Here is a 13,005-nt window from a genome sequence, read left to right as displayed (position 1 = left end):
TCACCTGAGGGGTATTGTTGTAAACCCCTCCCACAACATCACATCACATGTGTGTGAGTGTGTGTATATATGTGCAAAGTGTGATGGAGATTTCATGGAGGGGTGGGGGCGGGGGGGTTGTTCTCATGACTGCAGAAGTCAGACCCTGTGAAGCAGTCACTGTAAATAACATTTCCCACAAGACATGAGAAAGGTGCTTGACAGGTTTGACTCAGTCAACCATTACAGCACCGGGTTCAAGGTGAACACAGGTGTCCAATGAACTTTCAAGTGAACGTCAGGTGGAAAGAAGTGAGTGAAATCCTCTAATTGACCATCCTTTGATGTTACCAGACAGTTTTACATTCCCACCATTCATTCTATTGTGTTTTGATTGATCGCAAATTTTTCATCAGGGGCAGCACAGCTGCTGGTGGGTTATAGAGTGTCTACAACGGTTCTGAGGTTTCTGGAGAAATAACTCATCGTCATTGGTGCTGCCAAGCCACTTTTGTTGTTGAAAACTAATCTCGTCGCACACAATGACAATAAAGGGCATTCTGATTCTGATTCTAAATCAAACTCACCTGTAGATGATGCTCAATACAGTCTTAAGGACGAACGCGGAAAACGAGTCAGCTTCATGCGCTACACTCCTCTTACCTGCAATATAAGTACAAAAAGAAGTCACCTGTTAGATTCAAAACTTTAATTATAATATATCACACAAATAACCTACTCACCATAATGGGAGATTCCTGCAGGTGCGTCTATGCATTAAGACTAAAACACCTGACTGTCGTGTACACTCTGCTCCCTTTGGATTATTTATGATAAGAGTATTCTCAATTTAGCTAGATTAATTTCTGCTGCCAAAAGACAAACACAAAAAACAGTGTCACTATCATCCTTGTTGCATTAAGCTCTATGGTTACCATTACACTTTTCTTAACCCAAGTCAACTTTATATATGCATCCTCGTTGCTGTCTTCAGTTATCAGTACCCTTATGGAAGGACTAAAAATATCAACTAGAGCCAAAGCACAAGCTATGCAATTTCACCTGTACAAACTGCAACAACAAAAACCAAGTATAATTCTTAGTTTTAGGATTTTGTATCAATTATGAAGATAACTTATTTTTTGTCAAGGCAGCAGTTGATGCTGAGGAAAAACAAGCTAATTATCCGATGAATACACACACTGCTCGCTGCACTAATCATTTGAGTTGGCATCGCTACCTTGACGATGCCATTCAGGCACATACACTCTGCTGGGAAGATGCTACACTTCCATTCGTGTCACACTACACACTGATCGTCCAATTTTCAATGTACTTTTGTCCATATACAAAATGAGGTCCACTTGCAGACTTCAATCTCAGTACCTCCATGTGATGCAGGACTGCAAACTATCCAAGCGATACTGCTTGTTCTCATTAGGGTTGCGGGTAGGCAGGGGATCTATGCCAGATGACGTCAAAAGAGAAGCAAGGTAGTCTGGACAAAGTAGAGTCTTCAATAAACCCAATAAGTCATATTTTGAAATGTCAGAGGAAAACCCACACAAGCATGGGAACAACATGCAAACTCCACACAGGACTGAAGCCAATAGTATTGTTTGTAAAGGTGGAATCTTGATGCGAATGTTGTGCTGTACATTACATTGGGCAAGACATTATAAAATATAGCTGGTCTATATGGCCCATGAACCTTAACTCATACAATCCCAGCCGTTTTCATGAGAGCAAACAACTCAATCATAGCGTTTTTTTCTGGATTTTGACTGATTTTGCAAGGCATACAGGATATTGTTCTAAAGATAAAAACATGGGGCAAAAAAATAAAAATGCAAAGACGTATAAATACGTCTTCGGGAGGCAGGGACTACAGTTTTGAAAATGTATATATACGTCTTATGGAGTGAATGAGTTAATTACCACTGTGTGGAACTAAAAACAAATGTTTTTATTAGGAATAGGCAAATTATCAGCACCAATATTCGCCTGGCCTTTAAAAAATATCAGATTTTCAATAAAAGATTCATTTAAAACAGCTAACTTCAGCGAATTACTTATTAGAATTTGCAGTTAACTTTGTAAGAGGTTGCTGACCCTTTGCTTTGTACTGCATTGTTTGAAATTAAAACAGACAATGAAGATAAGTGAAAGTTTAACATTTCTGTTATTTTGATACTTTGGAAAACTTATGTACCACGGCAAACAATGTGGAGCTATTCGTTTTCATTTAACCTTTTAAGAAATAGTAATGATTGACCCTTGAGAGATTCCTCAACCTTTTTTTTTCGGATGTTAAAACAAAGATGCCCATTGGCTAGGATTTAAAATTTTGCATTTTGCAAACCTGACCAGTTGCTCAATAAACACGTTTTAAAACATTTCAACAAAGTGAAAACTTAAAAGTTTGTATTTTTTTCAATTTTGCGCCTATTTTTCACTTTTACTGACAATTAATATTGGTTTCGAATATCACTTAGTGGCCAACTTGACTACTAATAAACGGTATCCGCCCTGAAAAAACAACAAACATCGGGCTATATCCAGTTATTATCAGTATTTGGGAAAACAGTGCATCGCTTAAAAATTGACAGCACATACACTCTGAGAAAAGTGTATATTTATGTCATTTATTACTATGATAAGTACAAATTTTACAGCATCATTAAATGTTGGGTCAGCTGCTTTTCCAATTGAAGAAAATCTTCATGAGGTAAAAGATAATGCTGAATGATTTCTGTCACATGTGACTCTGTGGAGAGCTCATAGTCCTTCTTGTTCTTAAACGGTAGATGTCCAGCCAGCTCGCATAGCGCAACGTTGAGAGCGGACTCCTCTTTGGCACCGAAACAAGCTACTCTGGGCCACACGGCGATGCGCACGCCTTTTCTTAATAACTTGTCATCCTCTTCGGAGGGTGGGCATCCTCTGGTCATGAAGAGGTTGTGAGCAACATTGGCCTTTGTTAGGAAGTCGGTGACAAGACAGATGGCACTCGCAACATTTTTCACCTCCTCGGATTCAGTGTAGAAAAGAAAACCAGCAGGAAATCCAGCAAAAGTGTAAAATCCTTTCTCAGGAAGGAGCGGCCGGGCAGGCATAGATTCAATATTGAGCTTGTGTTTCAGGTAATACCCATGGAGGTGTAAATGATTGACAGATGCAAACGCTCCAAGACTGTTGAAGCCAACACGAAAGGCTGGATCAGAGCTGAGCAGCACCGATTCGATACCAACTTGAATGGCATGTCTCGTGAGGACTTGAGGAAAGCAGCATGCTGGGTCTGGAACAAAAAGACAATGTCCAAACTCCAGTGGACTGACATTGACCAAGACAACTGTCTTACAGGGGTGACGGCCAATTGCATGTCCTTCCTTAGACTCCTTAATCAACTCAAATATGATTTCATCTGGATTGACTTTGTTAAAATTAAACTGCTTAGCATTGAAATCCTGCTGAATACTGAGAATCTCCTGAGGTTTTCGTCTCTCTATTCCACGTTCGACATTTAACTGGGCGACAAAACCACATGGGCCAGGCAGGATACGTGTTTGCAAGTCTCCCAAATGGTACCGAAGGAGCCCCCTCTCCATCCTGTCCGTCCATCCAGTTTGGATGGCTGAGTCAAACCTTGATTCATATGCCGACAGGCATATGTTGTCGGGATTGACGCGCACATCTTTTATAAAGTCCTGGATCCCGTATACAAATTGGACTGCCATGTATGGTTGTTGAAATAAGCGTTGAAGAGACAAAAAAAAGAACGAATCACGTTTTACACCACGTATGTACATAAACAGGTTAACGTCATCTTCATCGCAGTCTAGTCGGATGTCCACTGTTCAGTTTCCATCCATAGGATTAAAATACCTCAAATATTTAACTACAATGTAAATCCGATATCATTGTAGAGATATGTTAGACAAACTATTTGACGTATAGTTCACACGTTTTACTAATGTTGAGCGCTGGTTATTTCCTGATTTGATGCGTTACCACTTCTTCGTTGGTATTCATATTTCCGGTTTGAGTCGCCAAAATAAAAGTAAATCTTAATGTTTAGTGGTCGGGACTTCACTGGTTAGTCCCCACCGTCACGATAAGATAAAGTCAACAAAATGTTTAAATAGGACATCAAAACAGTATTGTATACCTTAGTACGTTTTTACTACTGTATAGGTCATGTAACATATTGTTCCGTTGTTCATTTGAGCATGTATTTCCGGTTTGAAATGCCAAAATAAAAGTATATTTAATAAATATTGATTTCGCTTAAAGATTGGCTCCGCTGAACAACCTGCGTCAGAAAAATAGTCGTCATATAAAGTGAATCTTAACTTCCGCACTGTATTGTATTCAAATAACTTGTATCACGCATGAATATTCGTGTATACCTCCACAAATGGTAAAAGTATAATAGCGAAATTAAAAAATAAAATATACTACGTTAAAATAAAAAAATGATACGTTTCATCAAATCGACATACAAAAAATGGTCTGATTGCTGTGTTGTTGTTGTTGTTTTTTTTGCTACGTATACTGCTGTTTTGTAATCCATGCACTCTCAACTAACTTTAGAGGATGCAGCAGCTGGCCAATCAATCATGTTGCTATTTTAGCAACTGAGTAACTGCATGCTTTGGGAGATAAAGCGGGCAGTGACTGTTGGAGTTCTGTGTGGCTGCTCGGGAGCACGCTTCATTTTACAATATCTAAAACAAAGTTGAGTTGAATTCGGTTTTTTTTTGCTTCGTATTAGGACATAAACAAGATAAGAATGGAGGAAGGAACATTTAAAGAAGTAAGTACTTTTGTTTTGTTTTACTTCCACATAAAATATGACAACATTGTATGCGTTTTAGTGAGTAGATTTCCTTTGTTTTTTTTGTCTTGGGCAATGCTTTATTTTTTGGGGCTCATTGGGATTAATACAAATCTACAATATATTACTAGACCTATTTTTTTTTTTTTCAAAACTGCCATACCAAACTCACCAGAATTAAAACATTAGCATATTAAGGTAATATGTTTTTCACGAGATCTTGTAAAAATTAAGAAGCAGTGCTTTGATTTAATTTCACTGACAAATGTATCAATTTTGTAGACAGGAAATGAAAGAAATGATACAGCTCAGACCGTTAATCTGACACATGATAGTCATCCTGAGTCATCAAGCTCTGCCAATGTTGAAGGTATGCAAAGCACACATCTTGTCGACATTATGTTTTCACAGGAATTATTAATTTATAACTGCTTTCAAAATATTATTATAAAATCTTGATATCTGTAAATGACTTATAATAAGTCTCATGTTTAACATTTATTTTCCATGGGTTTCTATAGGACAGATAACCGGGTCTGGTCAAAGGAGCACACAAAACCAGATAGACCAGTCTATTGATACAGCAAAGGAAAAGGTTTTAAAACCAACACTTCAACTGACTTTTACCACATTCACAGTGAAAAATGGGGAAGATTTGAAAGTGGACATACCATTGCTGGGGAACCCAGCCCCAAAGATAGAATGGAAAAAAGATGGACACGCTGTCAAGGAGACATCCAGGCTGGAGATCTCAACTACATCCTCAAAGACAGTTTTTCATATCAGACACGCTACCAGGGAGCATGTTGGCCAATACTCCATCACAGCAAGCAACAATGCTGGCAACTATACTGGAGAAATCACAGTGGTGGTTCTTGAAAAGCCTGACGCCCCCATAGGTCCTGTGAGAATTGATGATGTCAGTTCTGACTATGTGTCCATTTCCTGGGAGCCACCAGAATATACAGGAGGCTGTCAACTTGACAACTATGTCGTGGAGAAACGTGACGTTACCAACATGGAGTGGCAAACAGTATCAGCAACGACAGTGCGGACCGCAATCAAAGTCACCAAACTAAAGACTGGTAATGAGTATCAATTCAGAGTGTTTGCAGAAAATAGGTATGGAAAGAGTGCAGCCATCACGTCTTCAATTGTACTTGCACAGTACCCATTTAGTGTGCCTATGGCTACTGGTACACCTTTTGTGTCCACCGTGTCAAAGTACAGCATGTTAGTTGAATGGGCACCCCCAGACAAAGATGGCGGCAGTGCTGTCACTGGCTATCACCTGGAACGTAAGGAGAAAAACAGCATCTTATGGACCAAGCTGAACAAATTTGCCATACCTGACACCCGATTCAAAACAACTGGCCTGGAGGAAGGCATTGCGTATGAATTCAGAGTATTTGCTGAAAATATTGCTGGACTCGGTCCATCCAGCAAGACATCTGACTGCTATGTGGCGAGAGATCCCTGTGATCCACCTGGTAAACCTGAAGCTGTTGTTCTTACAAAAGAGAGTATCACACTCCAGTGGGCCAAACCCGGCTATGATGGTGGCAGCTCCATTACCGGCTATGTCATTGAAAAGAAAGAGCTTCCAGATGGCCGATGGATGAAATCAAACTTCACAAATGTTATTGAAAATCAGTTCACAATTACAGGTTTGACGGGAGGTCAAAGTTACGAATTCAGAGTAACTGCCAAGAATGGTGCAGGTGTTTGGAGCAAACCCTCTGAAATTATAGCCATCTTTGCTGAAGATGTAATTGAAGGGCCCTCTGTATTTATGGACCCCAAGTTCAAGAGTACAATTGTTGCTCAGGCTGGCGAAACATTTACAATTGAAGCTGATTACTTTGGAAAGCCCCTTCCCGAAGTAAGGTGGCTGAAGGATGGTGAGGAAATCACCAAAGCTACACCAAGGACAGATGTAAAAAACACCCTCACTCACACAACACTGACTATCAGGGAATGTACACGAGTGGATGGGGGACACTTTGTCCTGAGTCTTACTAACATTGATGGAACAACATCTATGCCAGTTAACGTGAAGGTACTGGATAGACCCGGTTCCCCAGACGGACCTTTGAGGGTGAAAGCTGTCAGTGGTGAAAAATGTAATCTTCATTGGAACGCCCCTTTAAAAGATGGCGGTGCCAGTGTTTCACATTACATTGTTGAAAAAAGGGAGACAAGCCGTGTTACATGGACAGGGGTTGATGCCCATGTTGAAGCGGTCAGTTACAAAGCAACAAAGCTGACACCGGGGAGAGAATACATATTCCGTGTTTGTGCTGTGAACAAATTTGGTGTAGGTGAATTCCTGGAATCAGAACCTTTCGTAGCACAACATCCTTTTAAAACGCCCAGTGCTCCTTCTACCCCAATAGCCAGTGCCATGACTGGAGACTCTGTCATGTTGACGTGGGAAAAACCCGAGACGGACGGAGGCTCTGAGATCGATGGCTACATCTTGGAGAAACGTGATAAAGAGGGTGTTAGGTGGATTAAATGCAACAAGAGAAGACTGAATGACTTGCGTTTCAGATGCACAGGACTCACTGAGGGACATTATTATCAGTTTAGAGTAACGGCAGAGAATACCGCTGGTGTTGGTACACCCAGTGAGGCAAGTGATTATATTAAAGTGTGTGATACATCATACCCTCCTGGTCCTCCTACCAACCTCAAAGTGACAGACCATTCGTGCAATACTGTCTCTCTATCCTGGTCCAAGTCTATCTATGACGGCGGAGCTCCCATTACTGGATTTGTTGTTGAGATGAAAGAAGCAGCAGAAGATGAGTGGATCACATGCACACCAAACACAGAAGATACAAAAGACACCATAAAAGGTCTGAGACAAAATGCGCAGTACAACTTTCGGGTACGTGCAACAAATGCCAATGGAGATGGTGAGCCTGTGGAATTAGCAGAGTCAGTGGTCGCAGCTGACAAACTAGAGCATCCTGAAGTTGAGTTGGACGCAGCTTTGAGAAAGCTTGTTAGTGTTCGAGCCTGTTCAACATTACATCTCTATGTTGCCATTAGAGGAAGGCCAGAACCCGAGGTCCAGTGGTCAAAGGAAGGTGGTCCTCTCAGTGAGCATGCACAAATCGAGGTGACAGGCTCCTACACATTGTTAATGATTGAAAATGTAAACAGAAATGACACTGGGAAGTATGAATTGATCGTTACTAACTGCAAGGGCTCTAAATCAGCATTTATCAATGTTCGAGTGTTGGATACTCCCAGTGCACCAACAAACCTGCAAGTGAAAGATGTACAGAGAAATTCTGTGTCCATCTCTTGGGAGGCTCCTCTCATTGATGGAGGAGCAGTGATCTCGCATTATATTGTGGAAAAAAGAGAAGAGGCTAGAAAGGTATTTACAAGTGTGTGTAGTAACTGCACGAGGAACTCATATAAAATTGACAACCTCCAGGAGGGATGCTTTTATTACTTCCGTGTCTTGGCTGTCAATGAGTATGGAAGTGGACAAGAAGCTGAAACAAATGAGCCTGTTAAAGTGTCTGAAGTGCCTCTTCCTCCTGGAAAAATCACACAGAGTGATGTCACCAGTGACGGTGTACGACTCTCGTGGGAAAAGCCAGATCATGACGGAGGAAGCAAAATTACATGTTATATTGTAGAAATGCAGGCGAAGGGACATGACAAGTGGAGAACGTGTTCTGAGGGTAAAGCACTTGAAACTGTCATTAATGGACTGACACAAGGAATTGAGTATTTCTTCAGAGTTAGTGCTGTAAATGAAAAGGGTAAGAGTGAACCAAAGCTCATGTTGACACCTGTTACTGTAAAAGACACAAGTACACAACCCATTATTAATTTGATCTCCAGCACATTCAGCGCGAGAGCAGGGAACGATTTAAGGATTGATGTGCCTTTTAAGGGTGTACCACACCCAACAGTAACATGGAAGAAAGATGGCAACACACTCAAAGAGACCTGCAGGGTAAATGTGTGTACATTGGAAATGTTATCTCAAATCGTTATCAAAGATGCAACAAAGATAGATGTTGGCTTGTATGAGGTAACCGTTACCAATTCCACTGGAAGTACATCTGCTGAAATCCAAGTTAATGTTTTTGAAAAACCTGGGCCACCGTGTGACCTCACTGCGGAAGAAGTGAGCGCTGACTTTGTGGCTCTAACATGGCAGCCCCCACATTATAGTGGGGGATGTCAAATCTCTAATTATATTGTTGAGAAGAGAGATACAGACAGCGCAATATGGCAGACTGTGTCTGCCACCGTTGCAAGGACTTCTATAAAAATAACCCGTCTGACACAGGGCACTGAATATCACTTCCGTGTTGCTGCCGAGAATCGCTATGGGAAGAGCTCCTTTGTTGAGTGTGAACCTGTTGTTGCTCAATATCCTTTCAAGGTTCCAAGTCCACCAACCAATATCTCTGTTGTGAGCGCCTCAAAGTCTGTTATGGTCATTACATGGAATCCGGCAAGCAGTGATGGTGGCAGCCCTATCATTGGCTATCATATTGAATGTAAAGATCAAAGTAGTATTCTGTGGACCAAGTTAAACAGAGGTCCAGTGACAGAGAACAAATTCAAAGTTACAAGTATTGAAGAAGGCCTCGTATATGAGTTCCGGGTGTATGCTGAAAATATTGTTGGCACAGGTCCCTGCAGTAATGTCTCTGAGCCTGTTGTCGCAAGAGACCAGTGCGATCCCCCACGCAACCTCACAGTCTCCAACATAACAAACTCTTCAGTTTCCCTCTCGTGGGAGAAACCACAATACGACGGTGGGGCTAAAATAACGAGTTTCATTGTAGAGCGCAAAGAGCTTCCTGATAGTTGTTGGCTTAAATGTAACTTCACCAATTTACTCGACACCTTTTTGGAGGTGACTGGTCTCACGGAGGGTGAACAATATGACTTCAGGGTTATTGCAAAGAATGCAGCTGAGCTATTCAGTGCACCTTCCGAGGCCACAGGACCAGTGACTGTGCAGCATGATGTGGAACCACCTAAAATTATAGTAGAGGACAAATTTAGACAGGTTTTGGTTGTCAAAGTGGGTGATCTTCTAAGAATAGATGCTGACATCTCTGGCCGTCCCAACCCTACAGTGTTGTGGTCAAAGAATAGTAGAGCAATTGGTACAAAGGGTAGGGTTGAGATTACAACAACAAAGATGCATACATCTCTGCTAATCCGAGAAAGTGTTCGGAAAGACTCTGGACAGTACATTCTGACTTTACAGAGTGTGGCGGGTACTACATCAATTACGTTTACCTGTAGGGTCTTAGACAGGCCTGGCCCTCCAGCTGGGCCTCTGCAAACGTCAGGACTTTCAGCAGAGAAAGTCACCTTATCATGGGGACCCCCTCACGAGACAGGTGGCGCAGAGATCATGCATTATATCGTTGAGAAGTGTGAAACCAGCCGTGTAGCCTGGACTCTTATTTATGGAGACTTGATGGCAACGACTTGCAAAATTACTAAGCTGCTCAAAGGAAACGAATACCTGTTCAGGGTGAGGGCAGTGAACATGTACGGTGAGGGGGAGACTTTGGAAAGTGATCCCATCAAGGCACTCGACCCCTTCACTATCCCATCCGCTCCAATGGATGTTGAGGTCACAAGTACAACGAGTGAGGCTATGACAATTTGCTGGAAGAGACCAATAACTGATGGCGGCAGCCGAATCAGCGGGTACATCATTGAGAAGCGTGACAAGCAGGGTATTCGTTGGCTGCGTGTTAATAAGAAGCCTGTCTACGACTTACGAGTCAAAGTCTCTGGCTTACATGAAGGATGTGAATATGAATTCCGTGTTTTTGCTGAGAATGCTGCAGGGATAAGTGAACCCAGTCTACCATGTCCTCTTACTATGGCAGAAGATCCAAAGTTTCTTCCTTCCCCTCCTGGAAAGCCCACACTTCTTGATTCTACCATGTCCTCAATCACTCTGTCATGGAACAAGCCACTGTTTGATGGCGGTGCACCAGTCACTGGGTACAAAGTTGAATTCCGAAAAGCTACAGAAGAAGTCTGGGCTATTGGGACTCAAAACACAGATAAGACTGAGTTTAAAGTAGCTGCGCTCACCTCAGGGACAGAATATGTGTTTGTTGTTAGATCAATAAATACGGTAGGCATTAGTGAAGCCAGTCCTGAAACGGATCCTTATAGGGCTGTGGACAGAGAAGAGGAACCAAGGTTTGACATTAGCACAGATATGAAGAAGACCCTCCATGTTAAAGAAGGAAGCGCCTTCACCTTCACTGTGCCTTTCACTGGCAAACCTGCTCCCAGTGTGACTTGGGAAAAAGCAGATGTGGATCTCAGAATCAGAGGAATGATCAACACCACCAACTCTGTCACCTCCATTACTGTGGAAAAAGTGACTCGCGATGATACAGGCAAATACATAGTGAAATTGCAAAATGGTGTCGGGAATGCCTCTTTGACTCTAAGTGTGAGGGTTCTGGATTCTCCTGGTCCGCCAACACATTTAGCTGTTAAAGACGTTACCAAGAACTCTGCCACTGTTACTTGGGACATCCCCGAGAATGAGGGAGGAGCCTCCGTTAAGAACTATCTAGTTGACATACTGGACATCAGCAGAAAAGGATGGACAAGACTTACGAACAGATGCCACAGGCTGTCCTACAAGGTGACTGACTTGGATGAGGGGCGGATCTACTACTTTAGAGTCACTGCTGAAAACGAATTTGGCATCGGTGTTCCGGCTGAGACGAGGGAAGGAACAAGAATGGCAGGTAGAGTCTGAAGAAAGCACATTAATAATTTTGTTTCAAAATAAGAACATCAGTCAAATGGATCTCATCAGAGATAGAACTATTACATCCAGTTTTGATCATTTCAGCACTTTGTTCCACTGTATTCTGTTGTGTAATTCTCTTGATATGTATTTTATTTTAGATTCAACAGACTGGGCAACAAATCCGGGTGCTTAGTTTGCCTCCCCTCCAGAGTTGAGCTGTGAACTCTTCAGCATGTTGAGTAGATTGCTGAGCTATTTAACCATTGTTCAATTCAAAAAGGAAAAGTTATTTGAATGTACACTTATTGTGTTGTAGTCAAGCTAATTTTTATAGCATTCTTTTAAGTTTTAATGTAATACATAAAATAGATGACCAGGACTTCAGTTTGGATTTGAAATGGAAAAGAAACATTGGCTACACTTACGCTGAGCTACATCAAACCAACCATCTGTAAATCCCATTTCGAATAAAGTTGAGCTCTTGTGTAAAACAAATAAAACAGAATACAATGATTTGCATTTTTTTCCAATCTGTATTTATTAAAACATTACACAGACCAGAAATGTAATGTTCAAACTAATAAACTGGTAAATAGCCAGCTAGCTCAATCAGTGAAGCGCCATTGACCCGACCACCGTGTCCCGCTTCTCCGGGCGGACAAATGGAGACTTCCCCGTCGCCGCAGCCACAGAGGACGGATTTGGCTGTGCCCACTTGTGCACGTGTTGCAGTGACTATTATGTTCACACATCAAAGATGATTTTACTCTGCCTCCGGATGCAAATAGCTAATATCTGGTGTACTGTAGGCCTACTGGACCATTCCCCAGAGACAAAAAAAAGAGGAAAAAATACTCTTAAATGACTTTGCTGAATGCAAGGCCCATAAATTGAGCTTCTTATGTGTGAGTAGGACAGCTTTGCTTTACTGTAAAGTGGAATTATTGGGATTTAGAGCCAAGTACTTGCAACCTTTTGTTTTTTGTGTAGCATGATGAGCCTTTTGCATATATTCGCACTGATTTAAAGGTTGAGTAAGGTTCAGAAATTAGTAAGGATTTATAATAAGATATTAATAGTAACGTCAATTAAGTCAATTCTTATATTTAAGCAAATTTCTTCAAATATTTTATTTACTTTTATGTTTGCAGAATTATTATTTACACTGGCATACATTTTGATATTGTCATTTTTCGTGCAAGCAGGTCTGCTCATGTGTTTAATGTATTATTCTCATTCATTTGCAGCTGCCTCGTAGTGAAGGCGCATAAAACGTATTATGAATAAAAATGTTTGGGTTGACTTCCCCTTTCAGAGCTATAAACGGAAACTGCTAAAAAAGGTTGTCTCCTTAAATTCTCTAAACGTATGACGACTTAATTGACACAATTTGATTTCGTCGATG

At 41.4% G+C, this 13,005-nt stretch overlaps 2 protein-coding genes across 2 annotated transcripts; one reads left to right on the top strand and one right to left on the bottom strand.

Annotated features, from left to right (window-relative positions):
- Nucleotides 1-2,610: 2,610 nt before the first annotated feature.
- gdpgp1 (GDP-D-glucose phosphorylase 1) lies at nucleotides 2,611-3,991 on the bottom strand. Its single transcript, XM_088298988.1, has one exon. It carries the CDS (start codon nucleotides 3,786-3,788, stop codon nucleotides 2,649-2,651), a length of 1,140 nt encoding a protein of 379 aa, XP_088155114.1. The 5' UTR covers nucleotides 3,789-3,991; the 3' UTR covers nucleotides 2,611-2,648.
- A 632-nt stretch (nucleotides 3,992-4,623) lies between these two features.
- On the top strand, nucleotides 4,624-12,089 carry LOC148335429 (titin-like). Its single transcript, XM_088299619.1, has 4 exons — nucleotides 4,624-4,795; nucleotides 5,099-5,186; nucleotides 5,338-11,595; nucleotides 11,759-12,089. Exons 1-4 carry the CDS (start codon nucleotides 4,772-4,774, stop codon nucleotides 11,791-11,793), a joined length of 6,405 nt encoding a protein of 2,134 aa, XP_088155745.1. The 5' UTR covers nucleotides 4,624-4,771; the 3' UTR covers nucleotides 11,794-12,089.
- The last annotated feature ends 916 nt before the right edge of the window (nucleotides 12,090-13,005 follow it).

Source organism: Idiotropiscis lumnitzeri, chromosome 6, assembly GCF_059441095.1.
Source record: "Idiotropiscis lumnitzeri isolate Australia: NSW breed Sydney's pygmy pipehorse chromosome 6, RoL_Ilum_1.0, whole genome shotgun sequence".
In the NCBI taxonomy this organism is placed as follows: Eukaryota; Metazoa; Chordata; class Actinopteri; order Syngnathiformes; family Syngnathidae; genus Idiotropiscis; species Idiotropiscis lumnitzeri.
Note: the sequence above shows the minus strand (reverse complement) of the source record. Positions and strands in the feature narration are given on the sequence as shown.